This window comes from Acomys russatus, chromosome 21 (assembly GCF_903995435.1).
Source record: "Acomys russatus chromosome 21, mAcoRus1.1, whole genome shotgun sequence".
Classification (NCBI taxonomy): Eukaryota; Metazoa; Chordata; class Mammalia; order Rodentia; family Muridae; genus Acomys; species Acomys russatus.
Genome location: NC_067157.1, coordinates 8,469,513 through 8,490,478, shown reverse-complemented (window position 1 = coordinate 8,490,478; position 20,966 = coordinate 8,469,513). Strand labels below are relative to the sequence as shown.

Here is a 20,966-nt window from a genome sequence, read left to right as displayed (position 1 = left end):
TTTACATTCAGAATTTTAGGCTCACCAAGACAGGAAAATGTTTTCTTCAAGGTTGCTAAATACAAATAGCCAAAACACTATGAATATAACATTAATATAATTTCTGATTGTTCTGTGATTCTTCTTGCTCTATGTAGTTTATTTTACATATGTATAATAATGTAAATGTATATGTAAAAAATAAAATAAAATATTAATTAAAAAAAGAAAGGAAGGAAGAAATCTGTCCACCAAATATATTATTTCCAAGCCAGGCGTGGTGGCGCACACCTTTAATCCCAGCACTCAGGAGGCAGAGGCAGGCAGATCACGTGAGTTCAAAGCCAGCCTTGTGTACAAAGCAAGTGCAGGACAGCCAAGGCTAACACAGACTCTGTCTTGAAAAAAACAAAACAAACAAACAGTGTGTGTGTGTGTGTGTGTGTGTGTGTGTGTGTGTGTGTGTGTTATTTCCAAAAACAAATCTGCCCTTATTGTATTTTAAAAGAATTTCTAGTGTTTTACTTTTTCTTCCCTGAATAAAGCGATCCAGTCCCTGCGTTGCTGCCCCCACCAAGGTACGGGGGCGGCGACTGCAGACTTCTCCCATGGGAAAGTTCTGGAAGGTTCTACTGCTCGGTAGAAGTAGATTGCATCACCTAACATCATCCTGAGTTAAAATCTTTAAAGCTCTGCCCCACTCAACACATTCCTGCCTGTGCTGGGATATCTGACCTCTGAGTTTCTGGGTGGTTCCCCTGGTCTCTGGTTCATGCTTAGTCAGCGGCCTCTTGCTTTAAGATTTATGGAATTCTACCTAAGCAGTTTATAAGTTAATATTGTCGATGTTATGCTAAGGTCCTGGTAGCATGCAGCAGGTTGTGTACAAAGGACTATGTGTCGTGAGCAGTTGCCCACAGTCCAGCCATCTTTGTCTAGGTGACCTTCTAGCATGCCTCCTTCCACTTATTTTATCATACAAATTTTCACATAATTGGGATTATTTTTATGCATCGTTTGTGTGTGCGATGCTTCCTTCACCCAACGTCATGTTATGCAAAATGTGTGGCTAAAGGCTTTAAACCAGTTGACAGGCTTAGTTTGTAGATGTGTGAGCTATTCCCTTGTGCATTGTTATTTGAGTTGTGTCTATTTTACTTTTGCAATTCTAAATACTGTTAAAATGAACGATTTCTGTGCACAAACCCCTGTTCACGTTTTGATCAAAGGATGTCATGGCTTCAATGAAATTGACTTGTTTTGTTAAATTTCTTTCAAGGGAAAAGGCGTGATGACAATTTGTAATTCAACCAAAGAAACAAGAGTCAATATGGGCAAATAGATGAGTTTATGTCATACAATGGAATCAAAATAATATATGTTAATTTATTTAGCATTAAACATGATAAATATAGAGATGTCATGTATAATATTTAGCTACTATTGTGATACTATTTTATTAGTACAAAATTGAATTGAGACATGAAAGCCTCCAGTCGCTGGTGGCAATATCAGGTGTGTCTGGATCCAGGAATCTATGGTCTCCACCTACAGTATTGCAGCCTAGTGGTGCCTGGCTCTCCTGTGTGTACCCTCCTCGCCTTTCTCCCGTACGTGGTAGGTGTGCACAAATCATCAAGTCAGATCCTTGTACTTTGAAAATCAAGCAGACATTCTGTTTTTGTTTTGCTTTCTGTCTGGACTGATTCCCAGGACCTCTCTTGCCCGCGTGCAGTTTGCCTCCTCGTGCAGTTAGACTGGCGCCGGCTGAGATGCAGACCCAGAGGGTCCCAGGGAGAAAGCGTGGCCGGCCCCCACTTCACTCCACGCCGCCGGCGCAGATGGCCGTCCATAACCTTTACTCTGTTGCTGCTGCTGGCTCCGTACCAGCAGTGACAATCCCAAAGAAGAGAGGGCGGAAACCCAGGTACAAGGTATGTCTCCATAATCTCCTTATCCCCTCTCCCCCTTGGGCCGGAGCACTGGGAGCTTGGTCCCAGCTCGGCTGGGAAATGCCATGGAAGACCGGGGCCTGGGTACACACGGGCTGAGGGATAAGTCTCTCAGTGGAGCATATGTGATGGGCAAGGTCTCACTGAGACAACACAGCACACAATGCAGTCTGTTGTAAGCTTTTTCTCTTTCTTTCTTTCTTTCTTTCTTTCTTTCTTTCTTTCTTTCTTTCTTTCTAAACAAGTGGAGAAAGTGAATAACAGATGGGGAAGCTGTAAAGCGGGCAGATTTTAGGGCCGTTGCTAAACACATGTTATTAAGCTCGCATCTAAATGCGAGTGGCAGTCTCGGAGCTGTCCCCTGACTATTCTCAGCAGGGTGGCTCTTGAGGCCACCTCTAGAACTTACTCCTCTCACCTGTTTTTGTGGAAGCAGCTGATACTCCCAAGACATTTACAGAAATGCCATGAGCGAGCCAGTGTCAAAACATGTAGCAAAGCATGTGGACGGAGGCTTAGCATGGGTCTCTCAGGGTGTCAATTGCAGTTTCCTGCTTATAAAAGATGCTAATGTCAAGTCTGGCTGCAAAGAGGCAGATCCTTGGCAATCAGGCTCCTGAGAGCGTCATAAAAACTAACACAGTATGGAGACGCTGCAGGTGGGGAACAGGTCTAATGATGGAACCCCCCCATCCTACAACCCAGCCCCTGTGGTACCTGAGGGAAAAAAGAAATCCGATCAAGCTCCTTCTCCGCCAGCCTCCGGGCTTTCGAAGAAAAGCATCAGTAGCTGTCTTCCACATTTTTTTTTTTTTTTTTATGAAACGAAAGCTGGTGTTTCCATCTTGAGACCTGAATTCTGCAACAGAAATGCAAATTGGCAATTAAGTCTCAAGTATTAGGAGAATGTATGGAAATTATTTCAGGTCAGCAGAAAGAGCTTGTGGAAGATCGGGTAATGAATTCAACCTTTGTCCCTCTCCCTCTCCGCCCTCCTTCCAAATGGAAAAAAAAAGAAAGAAAGAAAGACAAAAAAAGTTGTGGAGAAAAGTCTTGTTATTCAAAATTACTTTAGGATCATTTGCATTTGTTTTCTTAACTTTTTTGAGATGTTATTTATTTTATTTTATGTGTATGCATGTTTGCTTGCATGTGTGTACAGTGCCTGAAGAGCCCAGAAAAGTGTTGGATCCCTGGGGCAGAAGTTACAGATGGTTGTGAACCACCATATGAGTTCTGAGAATTGATCTTGGGTCCTCAGCAAGAGCAGCCAGTGCCCTTGATGGCTCAGCCATCTTTTCAGCCCCTTATTTATTTGTTTTAAAATTATGTGTGAGTGTGTGTCTGTATGTGTGTGTGTGTCTCTGTGTGTGTGTGTGTGAGTGTGTATATGTCTGTATGTGTCTCTCTATGTCTCTGAGTGTGTGCGTGTGTTTATGTGCATGTGTGTCTGCGTGTATGTCTCTGTGTTTCTCTGTGTGTGCACATCTATGTCTGTATGTGTCTATGTGTGTGAGTGTGTGTATGTCTCTCTGTGTCTCTGTGTGTGTGCATGTGTTTATGTGCGTGTGTGTCTGTGTGTCTGTATGTGCATGTGAACGCAGGTGCCCACAGAGGCTAGAGGCATTGGTTTCTCCTTGCTTTTGAGATACAGGTGGTTGTAAGCTGCCTCGTGTGAGTGCTAGAAACAGACTCCAGGTCCTGCGTGAGAGCAGTAAGTGCTATGAACTGCTGAGCTATCTTGCTAGCTCATAGCATTTTTCTTTAAAAATTTCAAAGCTCTTCTTGATGAAAAGAAGGGCAAGTCTTCTTTCAGATTACTCTTCTGACAGGAAAATCTCTTTTGCTAATGGCAATGTTGGCTTTAGAGTTTATATCCAGTCTCAGAAGCTAGCTGGTGTCTACTCAGGTGCCTATGCCATTGATGGAGTCTGGGGATTGCATTGGGGAGTGGGGGGCTGGGTTGGGGCAGGGCAGGCTTTCTGTTTCATAGAGCCAGGGAGCAAGTCCAAGTTCCAGGGGACCGTAGCATAGTAAAAGCCTTGCTGATCTTCCTGGGTCCCTGGGGGCTATGATCCAAGAATGAAAATCGCCAACAGACACAGTGTTTCCTGGGCCAAGAAAAATGGCAATTCACCTCATGGAAGATGATTTACTTTGCAAGTTTCCTCCCTCCCTAAGTGAGAATTTTCAGTGTCACCGACACTTATGGGCACCTCTCAGTGTGCCTGACACCCAGGCACACCTCAGAGCAGAACACAGCTTAGCCTAGCTGATTGACACACTGATCCTACACAAAGCAAGCAGGTCTGTTTCCTCACAACGAATCCACCTCACGGTGGTTTTGTTGTTGTTTTGTTTTGCTTTTTGTTTTTCCGTTTTTTTTTTTTTTTTTTTTTTTTTTTTGGTGGGGACACAGCTTTTTTTTTCTTTAGTCTACTTCCCATTTAGTTAGGAAAGTGCCTGGACACCATCTCACAGACCACTCACCCACAAACAGCTCCACACACCTTCAGCTGAGTGTCCTAGAAGAACACCTCCAAACCCGGCCAGTGTGTGTGCCCCTGTCAGGCATCAGTGATGACACGGGACAAAAAGAAGAAGCATATGAAAGTCTTCCTAAAGCTGAGAAGATTTCTTCAACAGTTTACCCTTTATTTTAAAATTCATGTTGGTGAGAGGAAGTTTTGGTTTCCTCATGCTGGACATTGACAGGCTCTGGCAACTTAAAATGTTCTCAGTTGGCAAAATAAAATTGGCAATCTAGCTTCCTCGGTTTTATGTCGGTGATACCCCATTTTACCATTAGTGACAGGACAGCAATTTTGGAAGAGTCAGCAAGTACATTGTATAATCTCACCACTTACAAAATGGCCACTAATTGGGCAATTTTAACTATCTGGGACATGGTTGGGAGCCAAACTTGTTTTTTGTTTTGTTTTGTTTTGTTTTGTTTTTATAGCCTGACTAAGCAAGGTAAGACCTGATTCGGTCTGGCCTTAAAGATCTTGTATTTTATTACTAAGCAAATGCTTCTTGGACTTGGATACAGCAGCATGGGTTTGTATTCCCAGCTGTCTGAGGCAGGAGGATTCTTGGAGTCCATGAGTTTGAGATCAGTTTGGGCAAAACCGTAAGATCCTGTCTCCAATAAATAACTAGAGAGATAGGTAAATAAATAAACAGAATTACAGTAGGAAGTGGGTGTGTTGGGATGAGGAAGGGCTCCAGGGGAAGGTGAAGGAGGAAGAGAAAGCAACGGGGGGAGGGGGAGGCGAGTAGGATTAAAGTGTGCTACAGATGTGTACAAAACGCCAAAGAATAAGTAACAATTATTTTTAAAAGCAAGAAAAGGAAGTTCTTCAACGCCCTTCATCAGGGGCATTCACATTTACTGTAAATGCTCCTTGCAAGTTCAGTTCTACCCTGAGTCCCTACCCTGAGACAGGAAAGGAAGGCATTTGGAGGTGGGAGGACACTGACAGGACAGCAAAAACTATTGCTACAGTCTGATGACCTATTAATGCAATAAACACTATTATCAGTATCGCACAATGGTAATATTACTAACGACACTGCAATAGTGGCCTGATGGTATTAGTGACAGTGAACAATTGTTTCTCAGTCTTTTTTAGAAAAATATTTATTTATTTATCATGTGTACAGTGCTCTCCCTGCATGTACAACTACACACCAGAAGAGGGCATCAGATGCCAGTATAGATGGTTGTGAGCCACCATGTGGTTGCTGGGAATCAAACTCAGGACCTCTGGGAGAGCAGACAGTGCTCTTAACCTCTGAGCCATCTCTCCAGCCCATGTTTTTGAGTCTTTGTTGAACTTTTTTTCCCCCTGAGAAATCCTGAGGATGTCTCTTTCTTCTATGTCCTGGGCCTAGGGCTGCTGGTATCACCACTACTAGCTCTGTCAGTTTCCTCTGTGTCTGCAGAGGTAGCAGCTGTCTCGTTGGCAGTAGGGACTCAGGCTAACATGGGTGAGCTGTAGGAAAGGAAGGATCCACCCAGAGGGCAGACAACAGTTCCCTGGAGCTGAGAGCCCAGGGCACATCTAGCTGAGTCTCTCGCTGCTGTATTTCTAGAGCCTGCTCACCACAGCGCCTTGCTGTCCTCTGTCACCTTGGCAAAGGAAGCAGATAACCCCTTAACACCGTAGTTTCTAGGAAGAGCCACACTCAGCTATGACGGCAGCCTTCTCCGTTTCAAAAGGAATATTTATCTCTTAACGTCTTGGTCGGGTCCTCGGTTTAGAAATTCTACCAAGAGCAACAGGCAAATGTTCCTTATATTTCATGACTAGAAAGCACCTTGATCTTTGTAAGGAGCCAGGAAGGGGCTATATGAAGCAAACTCGAGCTTCTGTCCTGTAGGTATGCTGACTTTAATATCTTTACGTAGTGGACCATCATCCCGTTTGTCAAGGCTATGAATTAAAAGCCAGCCTTTGAAAACAAACAAATAAACAAACAACAGGTTTATAATAATTTTTTTGTGTGTGTCATTCACCATGTAACAGCTACAATGGGCAACACACTTTAAGGTTGAATCAGCATTCTAAGCTATTTTCTCTTCACTTTCTTAAGTCTGTACACCAACACAATAAACTCAGTTCTTACTTGTAACAGTTGCAAAGTTTTCACAAGATGAAAACATCCCTGTGCTGTTAGCTCTGAGCCACCAACAAGTGAACCTGAGCGCAGAGTGGGCAAAGCTACCCTGCAGCCAGCCCAGGGCTGCAGAGGTGCAAAGTGAAGGGCTTGGAGACCCGTGAGTTCTGAGGACTTGTTACTTTGTAAATATATTTAATTCAACGTAAATCTATGCCCTTCACCCTGTAAACAAATAGCTATGTTTAATTTATGTCTTAATTTCTATTGCTCTGAAGAGACACTATGACCACTGCAACTCATAAACATTTACTTGGGGCCTGGTAACAGTTCAGAGGCTTAGTCTTTTACCGTCATGGCAGGAAGCATAGTGGCATGCAGGCAGACATGTGCTACAGAGGTAGCTGAGAGCTCTACATCTGGAACCACAGGCAGCAGGAAGAGAGAGAGTGACACTGGGCCTGGCTTGAGGGTTTGAAACTCAAAGCCCACCCGCAGAGACACACTTCCTCTAACAAGGCCACATCTCCTAATAGGGACATCTTCCGAGCCTATGGGGGCCATTTTCCTTCAAAGGACAACGTATCAACTTACAGGTATTTCTGAAGCGTGCATATTCGCTTCTCATGAACTAATGTCAGCTGGTTCTGGCACCCCCTAATTGCAGTTCTGCTGTGTGCCAGACGCCTGTTAAATTGGGGTGCCAGATTAGACTGAAGCAGGCCTCAAGGGCAAAGGATACAGTCCCTGCGTCTCTTGGGTGTTTATGCTCTCTCAAATATGAAAAGGAAACTGTGGGTCCAGCTGTAGGCTGACCCTGAGGAATGGAATTATCTGTACTTCTCACTGGAATCAATTTGCATTTTGCCAGGCAAGTTTTTTTAGTACAGCCTGAAGTTAAGCGTGGTGAATTCTTTCACTTCCCCAACTGTACTTCCCACGGCCTCTCTCCTACAACCCTGAGGGAGTTTGGAATGAATGTCAGGAAGCAAGAAATGGTGTCCCCAAGGAAAGTGTGGGGCAGGGACAGGGACAGGGACAGGGACAGGGACAAAGCTGCTCCTGGAACAGCCACTGGTAGCTAGTGCCCTGGATGAGGAGTCACCATCCTGTCTGACTGAGGTTTTGAACTTCAGGAAAAGATGCCAAGTGTAGAAATATCAGGGCTGCTGGCCTTGGAGGCCAGGGTTTAGCCTCGGCGGCGTGCCTGCAGGGGTCTTGGCAGCCGACCTCCAGCTCTTCCCCTCTGGTGCTGCCAGGAAGACGCCTCTTTCCCCCTCTAGGCCACTTCCCCAACTCACTCAACCAGATTCTGCCTTCAATATTTGCAGGAGGATTTCTACCTTAAACTGAGGATTTTCGCTGGGCACCGTACTGCATGCCTGTAATCCCAGCACTCAGGGAGGTAGAGGCAGCTGGATCTCTGAGTTTAAGTCCAGGACAGCCAAGGCCTCACAGAGAAACCCTGTCACAAAACACAACAAAACAAAACAAAACCCAACCCAACCCAAGCAAACCAAACCAACAACAACAAAATCTTCTGAGGATTCTTACACCCCTGGTGTCTTGCTGTCCCACTGTTAACAGCTTATATCACAATGGCACATTGGTCACAAATATAATATATCGTCATAAACCAAACCCATACTTTATTCTAATTGCATGAATGTCTCTCTAATCTGTTTAGAGGTCCCATCTAACACATAGTCTCACATTCAGTGGTCATGTTTTCTTAAGCTCTTCTGTCTGTGGAAGCTGCTAATTTTTCTTTCTTTCTTTCTTTCTTTCTTTTTTTTTTTTTTTATGATAAGAAGTTTCGTAAAATGTTATACAATTGTGATCTGTCTAGTGTTTGGCCTACCTGCTAAAGTACGCGTGGGAGAAGATCACAGAGATAAAATGAACTGTTGAGCCATATCAGAAGTACATACTCTCAGTATCACTGCTGATGTTGCTTTTGATCCTGTGAGTGAGGTAGCTTTTGTCAGGTGTCCCCACAGTAAAAGTCACTGTACTATTTAGGAGAAATTTCTTATGCATAGCCCACCTTAAAGACCAGGACATTGTGCTTGCCTACTAGAGAGGGTGTTTTGTTCATGAGAGATTTATTTGTTCCCCTTATTTGCTTTGTGAGTCATTTACTTGCAGCACGTGGACTGGTGGACATTTATCACGTATACATGCTGTGCTACGGTAGTCACTACACTGTTTATCTGTTGCTCACAGTGGTCCAGATTTGTCCACTGAAAGTCCTTTCAGTCGGCACCCTGCTCCTTAAGATACTTCGATCACAGCCGGATGTGATGTCACACGCCTGTAAAAGCAGCACTCAGGGAGGCAGAGGCAGGCGGATTTCTGTGAGTTCAAGGCTAGCCTGGCCTACAAAGCGAGTCCAGGACAGCCAAGGCTGCACAGGGAAACCGTGTCTTGAAAAATCAACAACAACAACAACAAAAAGATACCTCCATCACTAGTTGTTTTGTTAATATCTTGTTACCTGTTGGCATATCAAGATGGTTCCAATGTATTCTATATTCTACCTGTCTAACCATCTGTTTCTGCTAGAGGTCCCCACTGCTTTTATTGAAGAATGCTATTAGAAACCAATATGTGAGCATTTTGCTTTATTTTTGTCTGTGAACACAACTAAAGAAACAAATCAATTAAAAAAAAAATATCCACAGCAAGAATAGCAAAGACAAACACCCTGCAAGAGAGCAGCATATGTTGGCTGAAGCAGAGGCCTACGCCACGTCACGGACAGTGCGCTGAGTAGCTGTGTCCCTCTATTTCTAGACTTTTCTAAAATCATGGCGACTCCCTCCTAAGTGCTAGATGTGTGTGTACTTTAGCTGTTAAATTCAGGCCCTTATTCTTGCAAGGCTAGCACTTCAGCAACTGAGTTTCCTCCAGCAGGCTATTTTTAGTTCTTTATATTAGACAGCGAACCTAATTTTCTGGACACTAAGTAACTTTCAGTTGTATTTCTTTCTCCTAGAAAAGCCTCAAATTTAAAAGGCCGTAGACTCCTTAGACTAATCTAGTTTTGGTTGTTGTAACAGAAAGTATCAGCTGTGAAATTCATAAAGGAATGTGAATTTTGGTCTGGGGATGTAGCCCAGTTATAGAATGTTGGTCTCATGGGGACAATGCCCTGATTTCCACTCCTAGTGTGTGCGTGTGTGCATACACACACACACACACACACACACACACACACACACACACACACACACACCACAAAGAAAACGAAAAGGGTTAACTAGTTCACAGTCCTGGAAGCACAGGAACACGGGTTGCTGTGGCTTCTGCTTGTGGCAGAAGACATTACAGTAGTGTGAACAGGTGTGAGAGGGACCCATGGGTCACCTGGTGAAACAGAAACTGGGGCTGGGACAGTCACTCTTTCTTTTTGTTTGTTGTTGTTGTTTTGAAACAGGGTCTCCCTATGTAGCCCTGGCTGGTGCTGGGTTAAAGGCATGTGCTACCATACCTGGCCAGTCCAGCTGCTTTCAAACCAACCTGCTCTCACAGAAACTAACTTATTTCAAAACCAATACTTCCCCAAGGTGATGTCCCCAATGGCCTAACAAGCTCTCAAAGGCTCCTGTATCTCTTAATATGTTGAGGACCAGGCCCCTAGCACACAAGCCTCTGAGAGTATTCCCACGCAGAAGTGTTGCCCATAGTTTGCAAAAGATTCTGTCTTTGTTTAAAAGTTCCAGCAGCTGTAGAGGTTGGTGTCTTCGCCAGTGTCCTATTGCTGTGAAGAGACACCAGGACCTCAGCAACTCTTATAGAGGAAGGCATTTAATTGCTGGTAGTTTCAGAGGTTTAGCTCATTATCAGCATGGTGGGAAACATGGCTGCAGGCAGGCAGGCATGGCTCTAAAGAAGTAGCTCAGACCCACAGGGACTCTAGAGACTCTAGACTTGGAATATGCCTTTTACAATCCCAAAGCTCACCCTCAGTGACACACCTCCTCCAGCCAGGCCACACCTCCCAATCCTTTCAAATAGTGCCACTCCCTGGTGACCAAGCATTCAAATCCATGAGCCTATGAGTGCCATTCAAACCGCCACACAAGATAAATAAGAAAGAGCCTCTGTTTGGGGGGGAGGGGGAATTTGAGACAAGATCTCTGCGTAGCTCTGGTAGACCTGGAACTCTGTAGACCAGGCTGGCCTCAAACTCAGATATCCACCTGCCTCTGCCTCTTGAGTGCTGGGATGAAAGGTGTGTGCCACCCCTGCCTGGCATAGGAAACTTTATCTTGCAGCCAGCTGACTCATCTGATTTCAGTGACTGCTTCACTTAGGCAGAAATGATAGCTAACTGTAATGCTATGATGTCTTTTGAAATGGGTTCAGTAGACAAATGTAATATTAATAAATATAATAGAGACCAAGCATGAGATGTTAGGGTTATTATGCAGGTCATGAGTTTGAGATTTCAGTAATCATCATCATCACCACCACCACCACCACCATCATCACCATCATCAGTCATTCTAGGGAAGGATCACAAGGGCCTCCATATTGATTTACTTGAAGACCACAAGGCAAATAGATTAAAATGTGCCGATTCTGTTTTCCCAGTGGGTAGAATTATGTGTTCTTTGGGGGTGAGTGGACTGAGGATTAGGGAAGGAGAAATGACTGAGATTCTCCCAGGGCTTACTGCCCGAAGCCTTTGGGCCCCTCTCTGTCTGCCATGCAGAGTAGGATAGCATTCATAGAAATGTCACTGGGACTCTTAGGATAAGCAGAGCTGTGGCCTTGTGACAACAGACAGATAAAGAAGCCAAGTCACAGTGACAAAGTCACAGTAGGTTTCAGAGTCCTCATCCCGCCATGGAGTTGCTTTTCCATTGTTTGGTGGCATGCTGATACATCCTGGGTCTTTAATTTTTTCTTTTTCCATTGCTACACTCAGAATGAAATACGATGTCTCCTGTTGACTGGAGCTTTGGGTTTATGCAGGGTATGAGGTTGGCACCCACCCAGCACCGGTGTGCAGACAGCATGCTTGCTGTTGGCTGATCCCCTTTCAAATTTGTTTTCACACCTCCCTTTGTCTCCTTAGTGCCACTCGCTGGCCATGCCCCATTCCCTGTCATGCCACTCTGCTTCATTAATGTCCTCTCCATCTTCCTACACCAGTTTTTGGTCCATTGAAGGAATTAAAAGTCTCCATCTATTAAAGCCCTTTTGCAAGCTCCCACATGCCATCCACCCAGTTCCCACACACCTTCAATTCCACCTCCCTTCCTTTGAGAGTTCCTACCGCCATGGAGTGCCGATGGCCACTTCCACACACCTGCTCAGAGCCCAGAGGCCACGTATCATCCAGCTGATGCTTTCCCCACTTCTGGATCGTTGACATCAGCATTAAAATTTATTTCTCCCACCTTGATGCAAAAAAAAATTTTTTTTGAAGTTTTTTAAACTTTTAAAAGAATGTTTTAAATTGCCAGGTCGTGGTGGCACGCGCCTTTGATCCCAGCATTCAGGAGGCAGAGGCAGGTGGATCTCTGAGTTGGAGGCCAGCCTGGTCTACAGAATGAGTTCCAGGATGGGCAGGGTGACACAGAGAAACCCTGTCTCAAAAAAAAAGAAAAACAAACAAACAAACAAACAAAAAAACCCAAAACAAAAACAAAAACAAAAAAACAAAAGAAAAAAAGAAAGAAAGAGGTATGAAATTGCAACTGTCTCTAAGCAAAAGTTAGAGTCACACACACTGTACAACAAATCTCTAGAGCTAACAAAAGTGAAGCTCTGGGCTCTAAAGAGGGTCATTACCCACCCCAGTCCTGGCCGAGTTTCCCCCTCCCTGTGCATCTGACTTCTGACTGCTCTGGGCGGTGACGCTGTGAAGCCAGTGTCACGTTGGTCGTCTCTTTCTGACTGCCATCATTTCTTTCCATTGAGTCTGTCCTAAAGAACCGGGCTGTGTGCTAGTTCTACTTTAGATTTTCCAAGGAACTCTCTTCCAGATTTCCATAGTGGCTACACCATTTTACATCCCTGGTATATACGCGTTTCTGATTCTCCACAACCTTGCCAACATCGCTATTTTGACTTTTGTTTTTTCTTTTCAGTGTCTGTCCCTTTCTCTCCACTTTTACCCATTGTTGTGCCCAGTTCTCTGTCCCCCTCCATGACAAAACTCCAATAAATGGTTCTCTTTATTTCCTGCTTCCTGTACCTTTCTCCTCATTGTTTTCTAAATTTATTCAGATAGAACCATCCCCCTTGAAACTTTCAACTCACGTGGCTGTGGTGGAGCACACCTGCAATCCCAGCCTTGCACAGCCCGAAGCCTCCCTGGCCCGGATCCTCAGGGTCAGTTGTGATTTCGTCCTACCTAGACACATTGTCACCTTCCCAAAGTATCTAGAACGGTTCCTCAGTCCTCACCTGCACTGCTGTCACCAGATCGCCTACAGCTGTCTCTTGCTCATCTGTCTACATTATCGGCCCTCCATCTTGTCCCTTTGACCCTCTTTTGAACAGGAAGGGCCAGAAAGGTCGTTAAGCGTTAGTTGCCTGTTCAAAGCGCTCAGTGTGACAGCCAGAGGCCTTGCGTGTCCTCTGACACTATAGCCAATCTCATTTCTTTACCTTTCCAACCTCACCCTGGAACCCTGACTCCTACCCTAGGACCGCGGTGCTTGACGCACTCACTACCAGAACATTCTTTCCCTAGACAACCATATTACTAATTCAGTTCCCTCTTTATGCAATGTGACCCAAGCCGTTCTGTTTTAAATTTCACAATGTACACCTCCTCAGTTATTTTCTAGCCCCTTCCCTTATTGCCAGTGCCAGCTCGTCTCACTTCCTAACGTTCTATAACACACATTTTGTTATGTTCGTTGCCTCTCCTGCCCCATGACAGCACTAGCTTCATGAGAGTAAATTTTGGTTTCTTTTATTCCTGGTTGTGTCACAACATAGCCAGAGAGAGTCTGGCTCAAAACAGGATAATACCTGTCTGTAGAATGACTCAATGGATTCATATAGCACAGCGGTCATAATCCTTTGAATGAGAACGGTCCCCACAGGCTCATATGTTTCAATGCTTAGTTACCAGGGAGCGAAACTGTTTGGGAAGGATTGGGAGGTGTGGCCTTGTTGGAGTGGGTGTGGCCTCTTGCAGGATGTATGTCCCTGGGAGTGGGCTTCAAGGTTTAAAAGTCCAGGTTAGAGCCAATCTCTGCTCTCTCTGCGTTCTCTCTCTCTCTCTCTCTCTCTCTCTCTCTCTCTCTCTCTCTCTCAATCTCTCTCTCTGTCTCTCTCTCCTCCCCCACCTTCAGATCAGGATGTAAAGCTCTCAGCTACTGCTCCAGCACCATGCCAGCCTTCTTCCTGCCATGATAATCATGGACTGACCCTCTAACCCTGTAAACCAGCCCTCAATGAAATGCTTTCTTTTGTGAGTTGCCTTCTCATAGCAACACAGGAGTAACTGAGACAATGGGCTCACAGCATTTGGAGCATTCTTTTTCCATCACTATTATTAGTTCATCCTAAAAGTCTAGAAGAAAGTTAGGATGTGTTTGCATGTGAGTTAACAACAGAACATAATACCTGGCTGTCCAAAGGGTGCTCATGGATCTGCAGAGATGTCCTACCTCAGGGGCAGGGGGTGGGGTCATTAGAATGCAGAATCCTACCCAAGAACTCAGAATCAAAACTGGCATTTTTATGAGACCCACAAGAGGTTGTTTGAAAAAGTTGAAAAGCTTGGGACTTGAGCAATGGCTCTTGAAATGTGCCTACACACTGAAAATCTTTTGAACCTCCTGATGCCTAGGGCATCTGTCCCCATTTATCCCCAACTGCTGTCCATCACTTGACACAAACTCGCACCAGGTGCAGAGTCACTTGTTGACCCCATATCACTGGCTGGTCTTCGCCAATTCCATTAGTGTAAATTCCATCTTCTCACATGCGGTTTCAGGGGAGACCATCACAGTGGTGGCTGTCCATTCCTGTCCCCATCTAGGCTGTGTCTGAGGGTCGGCTAAAGGAAGTTACCACAGAACAACTTGTCAGCACCCTGGAGGTGCTCACACTGTGAGGTCAGCAGGGAGCGAGAAGAGCACCAAGGTCCCCCTCCTGGTGGATGTCACCGGGATTCCACAGAGCACAGAGGTGTGGACAGGACACTGCCCTGCAGTCTACATCCTATTCTCAGGGGGCTCGTGTGTTTTAAATGCCTTTATATATCCCTATACCCACTGTCTGGAGCTGTCATTCCCTGGATAGCACTAATGCAAGGGTACAGAGCTATCCTCCGAGTATAATCCAAATATGAACTTTGAATATGAACTTGTGTCTGAAGCTTCTTTCCCAAAGCTGAGGAGCAGAAAGGTGTAGAGTGTGAAGAGGACTGAGGGGTAACAGACATCTGGGAAAGATCGGGCTGGTAATAGAGAGCATTTCTAGATAGTCACTGATTAAACAGACTCTCTTGCAGATCAAGTCTCCGGTGCTCATGACTCCCTTGGCCCTGTCACCTCCACGGAGTACCCCAGAACCTGACCTCAGCTCGATCCCTCAGGATGCAGCCACCATCCCCAGCTTGGTGGTCCCACAGGCTCTCACAGGTAGGTCAGGCAGATGGACTCCAAGGTGGCAATATGGTTGTCTAGTCACAAGGTGTTCTTCTGTCTAATAGCTACTTTATGAGTCTAAGTTTCTCTGAGATGTTTCACTGGGCGTGGTGTCATATGCCTTTAATCCCAGGAGGCAGAGGCAGGCTCATCTCTGTGTTAAGGCCTGGTCTACAGAGTGGGTTCCAGGATAGCCAGGGCTGCTTATAGAAACCCTGTTTCTAAAAAAGAAAGAAAAGGAAAGAAAAGGAAGGAAGGAAAGGAAGAGAAAGGAAAGGAAAGGAAAGGAAAGTTCTCTGAGATAGCTCAAAGAAAGACCTGGTGTGGTAGTTGGGCAGCAGACAGGATGGCCCCCCAGTCTCTGAAAGCTCATGTTTCCTTGTCTTGCAGTTTAGTTATTAGAAACTTTGTTTTCTGCAAATGTTGTGAAAGTTCAGCTGGTTGCTTTGGAGTGTACAAGTGAGCGCAGTGGCTAGATCTGGGTGTGCTCACCTGAGGGGATCAGGTTTGTATTTGCATTTTCAGCCCTCTCCTTCCACTCAGTCAGTGTAGCACTCAGTCATTCCTTCCTCTCCCTCCCCCCCCCCCCCCAATAGGCTGATGTATCAGCCAGCCAACCAAGAGCTTCATCTTGTACCAGGAGTTAGATGGCTATACAGGCATGCTCTCACACACACGCATACAAACTCACACACTCTCTCTGGCCCCTCACCACAACTTCACTCCCTGCTCCCATCCCACTAAGTCCCTTTAGGCCCCTCCCACTGGAGGGTAAAGACTAACCCTGTTCACATGGCTGAGGAAGCGCTTGCAGGTTCTAGCCCCCCACCCCAACCCTCGCCCGGTGATTCCACTCACCAGGCAATTTCCACGGTGTTTAGCATAGTCTCTTCCTGTCTGGTCACCCCATTGCTGCCTCACACTCAGCTCAGACGTACCCTCCAGGAAGTCCAGCTGCCCTTGGATCTTCATGGCCTGAGGTGAGCCTCGGCATTTGACAACTGAACAGGCGGGGTCCACATCGCTGGCTGCCTGGCAAACGGGCCTGTTATTAACTGCTTTTCAGATCATGCAAGATGAGGGGAAGGGAGCGCAGCCTTAGAGAACGGAATGGACTCTTGGGGTTCAGAAGGAACTGTCTCCAAGTTCCTCCTTGCAGCCCTGACTGCAGATCCGAGCCATCCCCCAGGCATGCCCACCTCCATTTCTTCACAAGCAAAGCCATAGTAACACCTGAGAGCATGGAAGGTGTCTGTCTGCTGTCACTGCTTGACCTCTCCAAAGCCCTGCCAGCCACCTCCTGAGGTCCTTCTTAACACTCAGTGACCTCTGAGATGAAATTCTCAATCCTTGGAAGACAGATATTTAAGAGAAGCCATTGATGTGTGGAAGGACACATGACTCCGGCTATTAACATTCCGTTTTACTTTATTCTTGTAAAATGTCTATTTCTTGGATCTATTTTACACTGTCAACAGCAATCGTAAGGCGGAACGTTAGTACGCCCCTGGAAGGCAAGGAAATTACATTTCCACCTTACTTTGGGAACAGTTTTTCTCAAGAGACAAGCTAGGAAAGTCTTCCTTTGTTAAGGATGGAGCATGGAGAGCTGAGAAGAGTCATTTCTAAGTAGGCCATGATAACATAATTGTTAACTTTTAAATCTTCAAACAGCTGAGCTGGCAGCAGAAGACAGGACGCATTGCATCAGAACAGTTTGGTGTCAGGCTGACCTGTTGGGCAGTTATTGCCAAATGACAGGTATAATAGTTGTGAGTGGGCACATAGGCTGCTGTCACAGAACTGAATTAAGTTGAACTTGTATCCACTGATATCTTGTATCTGAGCTGGTCAGCCAACTGACTGCTACATTATTATTATAATCACATAAATATAATTATTATTAGCTATGTGATAATAATAATAATTAATAATTCATTTAGCAGTCTTCTCAGTAGAAATGCTTTCACTAGAAAAGAAATTATGGTGGTCCCTGAGATGGCTCAGTGGGTAAAGGTGCTTGCTGCCAAACTAGCTTGGTAAACTGAGTTCAATACCTGGGACCCACATGGTGGAAGGCAAGAACAGATTCCCTCAACTAATCCTCTGATCTTTACATATGTGCACCTGGTACACACACACACACACACACACACACACACACACACACCCCAACTACTACTACTATTACGACTACAATGTTTTTTTTTAAAAAGGATTTGAGCTGGGTGTGGTGGTGCACGCCTTTAAAATCCCAGCACTCGGGAGGCAGAGGCAGGCAGATCATTGTAAGTTTGAGGCCAATCTGGTCTACAAAGAGAGTCTAGGACAGCCAAGGCTACACAGGGAAACCCTGTCTCAAAAAACCAAAACAAACAAACAAAAAAAGGATTTGATAGCTATATATTTTCCCTTTTAATTGTAAAATTCATAGATTTCCCCCTGTGGTCTGCTGAAAATTTATTGAACATGGGAAAACAATTTTAGAGACATTCTGATGTAGATTTATGTTATATAAATATACTCATCTGTAATATATAATACATTAACATAGTCAAAATGTAAATGAATACAATTTGTATTCAAATTTTTATGATGAGATATATTATCTTAAAAGTGTGAGGAATTTGGGGCTTGAGAGGTGGCTCAGTGGCTAAAAGCATTTGATGCTCTTGCAGATGACCTGGGTTCAGTTCCCAGCACCCAAAGGTGGCTGACAACTGTCTGTAACTCCAGTTCCAGAGAATCTGATACCAGACTCCAGGGTGCTGCACACACAGGCACACAGACATACTTATTGGCAAGCACACCTATACACATCACGTAAAAACAATAAATCTTTAAGTGTGGAATTACTGATGGGTTTTGACCATTATTTTCTGAAAGTATAAATAACAATCCCATTGGGACCTCATATTGCCTCTAGAATGATTAATGTCACACAAGTTTTTTTATTGGTGCAAGTTCACAGAGAAATAGCCTGCTTTTCTTGGAGGAGGAGGAAGAGGAGGAGGAGGAGGAAGAGGAGGAAAGAGACTTTTTTATGTACCTAACCAAATGAAAATACCTTTATATATACATTGTCCATATGGGCCATAATGATCCTTTTAGGCATAAGGTTATTTTGTAGTTTAAATTCTGATTTCTGTCTCAATGTTATGTAAACATGGCTCCCCAATTGTTCCCTGGGTATGTCAATAAAGCAGCTTATAGCCAATCACTGAGCAGGGGAGAGAATAGGGCTGGTCTTCCTGTCATTCAGGGGAGGAGGAGTTAGAGGAGGAAGTAGGGGATTCAGCAGAGTGGATTCAGTGACAGGCAGAGGTCTAACAAAGAGCAGGAGGCTGGAGCCTAGGAAAGCTACAAAATGCAAGTATCCTTGGGATGTTTGCTGGGAGTTAAAAAAAAAAAAAAAACCATAGAGGGTTAAGAATCTACTTAAACTGCTACAGATTGTGTTGTAAAGCTTATTTTTAAACAAATGGAAAAGAGTCAAATTCTTTTGTGTGATAGCCGGGTTAAGAAATAAGCTGAGGGAGGCAGAGGCAGGCGGATTGCTGTGAGTTCGAGGCCAGCCTGGTCTACAAAGAGAGTCCAGGACAGCCGAGGCTACACAGAGAGACCCTGTCTCAAATAAAAAAGAAAGAAAGAAGCTGAGAGAAACAAACACAGTTTTACAAAAATAACTCCAACAGATTCTTCTGTACAGTTGCACACAGTTAGAGGAGACCCAGCTATCCCTCTGCCCACTTCTAGGAGGCTTCCTCTGGAGCAAGCTCAGGCAGTTGGCAAGTGCAGCTTTTTTTTTTAGCCTTTCTACCATTGTACACTAGGAGGGTCAGTCCCGGGTCTGTCCTTTACAGCTTTCCTAAGGCCAGGGCCAGGTGCAAGCCTGAGGTGCCCCCAGCCTACGCCACCTGCAGGCCACACTAGACATCTCACATGTGGTGTTCTCTGTGTCCACAGTGTGCCTCTACATTAACAAGCAGGCCGATGCAGGGCCATACCTGGAGAGGAGGAAGCTGCAGCAGCTTCCGGAGCGCCTGGGGCCTGAGCGGCCTGCGGCCGTCCTGCAGCAGGCAGTGCAGGCATGCATCGACTGTGCGCACCAGCCAAGGCTGGTCTTCTCCCTTGTCAAGCAGGGCTACCGTGGTGAGCTGGTGTCAGGTAAGATCTAGGGCTATGGGAGGGACGCTAGCGGTCTCTCTCTGTGTAGCCATCTCCCTGTAGGGACAGTGGGTGTGGCTGGGGCTTGTTCTTGGCCTGCTGGGCTCCAGGGCCTCTGTGAACTAGTGAGCAGAAAGCATCCCTCAGGGTGATTGAAGGACAGCTGCCAGACCTAGACAGCAAGACTGACTTCCTGGGTCCTCACCCTTGATTCATGTCTTCTTGCTGCTTCCAACACCATTCAAACATATCCACAACACGTCCCCAGCCACAGTGCATTTTAAGATAAAATCATACTTGTCCTTTGCCCTTAAACCCTCCAATGACTCCTATGTCCAAATAACAGCTCACATCTTTACAAGGTCTGTAGGCCTCTGCAAGATGGTTCTGGCTCCCTCTCCAAACTCTGGGTCACTTCTCTCTTATCTCATATTTAGCTCGGTTAGATGGCTTCTCTGCTATTCTTCCTGCATTCTTCAACTCTCCTCCTGCCTCAGGGCCTTTGCACGTGCTGTTCTTATCTTCTGGAGTATCTTACCCTGGTGGTCCACGCTCCATGCTCCAGGGAGTTCTACTCAAATGCTGCCTTATCAGAGTCCTCTCGTCTCTTGACCTTGTCTGACTTATCAGAGTTTCTTTGACCTATTCCTCTTTCACAGCACTCACCACCATGGAAGATAACAGGGGAAACCTCTCAATTTCAACCTACCCTAGGCGGGCACCTCTATAAATAAGGTCACAGCTCTCTTCCGGCTTCAGCCCTGGCCTGCCGGCCTCCAGAGGAACAGATTTGCCTGCAGAGTGGGAGGGGTAGAGTGCAAGAGCCCTGACTCTTTCAACTCTTGCCTCCTTATCCCACACCGTACAACTCTTGGCATCACCAGAACCACCAGGCTTTCCTTAGTGAAGATTAGCTGGAGAGTCAAGCTGGAGTCTTCTCTGGCTCAGCATCCTGGCCAAGGCAGATGGTTTCCTGGCAATAGGCTGCAGGGTTAGCTAAGACTGAGTCAGGAGGGAGCAGCCATGGGAGTGGCTACCTGGAGTCCTACAACTGTGGGGCCGGGAGCAGGAGAAGCTTGGGTTTGAGGCCAGTGTGTGAGTTACACAGAGGGTTCTAAGACATTTGTCTCAAAAACTAAAGAAAGGAGGTGGAGAAAAAGAGGAGGGGAGGAGGGAAGGGAAGAAAACGGAAGGTAGGGAGGAAAAGGAAGAGAGGAACCTCAGCTAGGTGCAAGTGTGTGTGTGTCGGACTCATTTAAGGGCGTCAGCAGATGTGTAGACAGGAGGACACGTGGACAAGGCAGAAAAGGAGAGGCTCGTCAGGCTGCTCCAGTCCTGCCTTCCACCCGAGCCACCCTCTTACCTTGTCCTTGTCCCTGAGGGAGAGGCTCTTGTGTCTGAGCTCCTTCTTCATCATGGCGCCTGTCTTAAAGGCTCTGCACTCCCTGATCCAGAGCCTGGCTTTCCTGTTCCTCCTGCTCCTTGTCTCAGAGCCTTGGCATTGGGGAGAAGCAATACCAGATTGACAGAGGGAAGTCCCAGGAATCCAGAATGGACCATTTTCCCTGATGTCCTGGAGGATGCTTTAGCACTGAACCAATGCCTCTTGCCTCCACCTTGA

General features: G+C 45.7%; 1 protein-coding gene across 1 annotated transcript in view; it reads left to right on the top strand.

Annotated features, from left to right (window-relative positions):
* Positions 1-1,719: 1,719 nt before the first annotated feature.
* The window catches only part of Scml4 (Scm polycomb group protein like 4), a 47,865-nt gene continuing 28,618 nt past the window's right edge, over positions 1,720-20,966 (top strand). Inside the window, exons 1-3 of the mRNA XM_051164163.1 lie at positions 1,720-1,913; positions 15,043-15,172; positions 19,145-19,345. Of these exons, the coding sequence (XP_051020120.1) occupies positions 1,752-1,913; positions 15,043-15,172; positions 19,145-19,345 (493 nt within the window). The 5' untranslated portion in view covers positions 1,720-1,751. The remainder of the gene's footprint in view (positions 1,914-15,042; positions 15,173-19,144; positions 19,346-20,966) is intronic.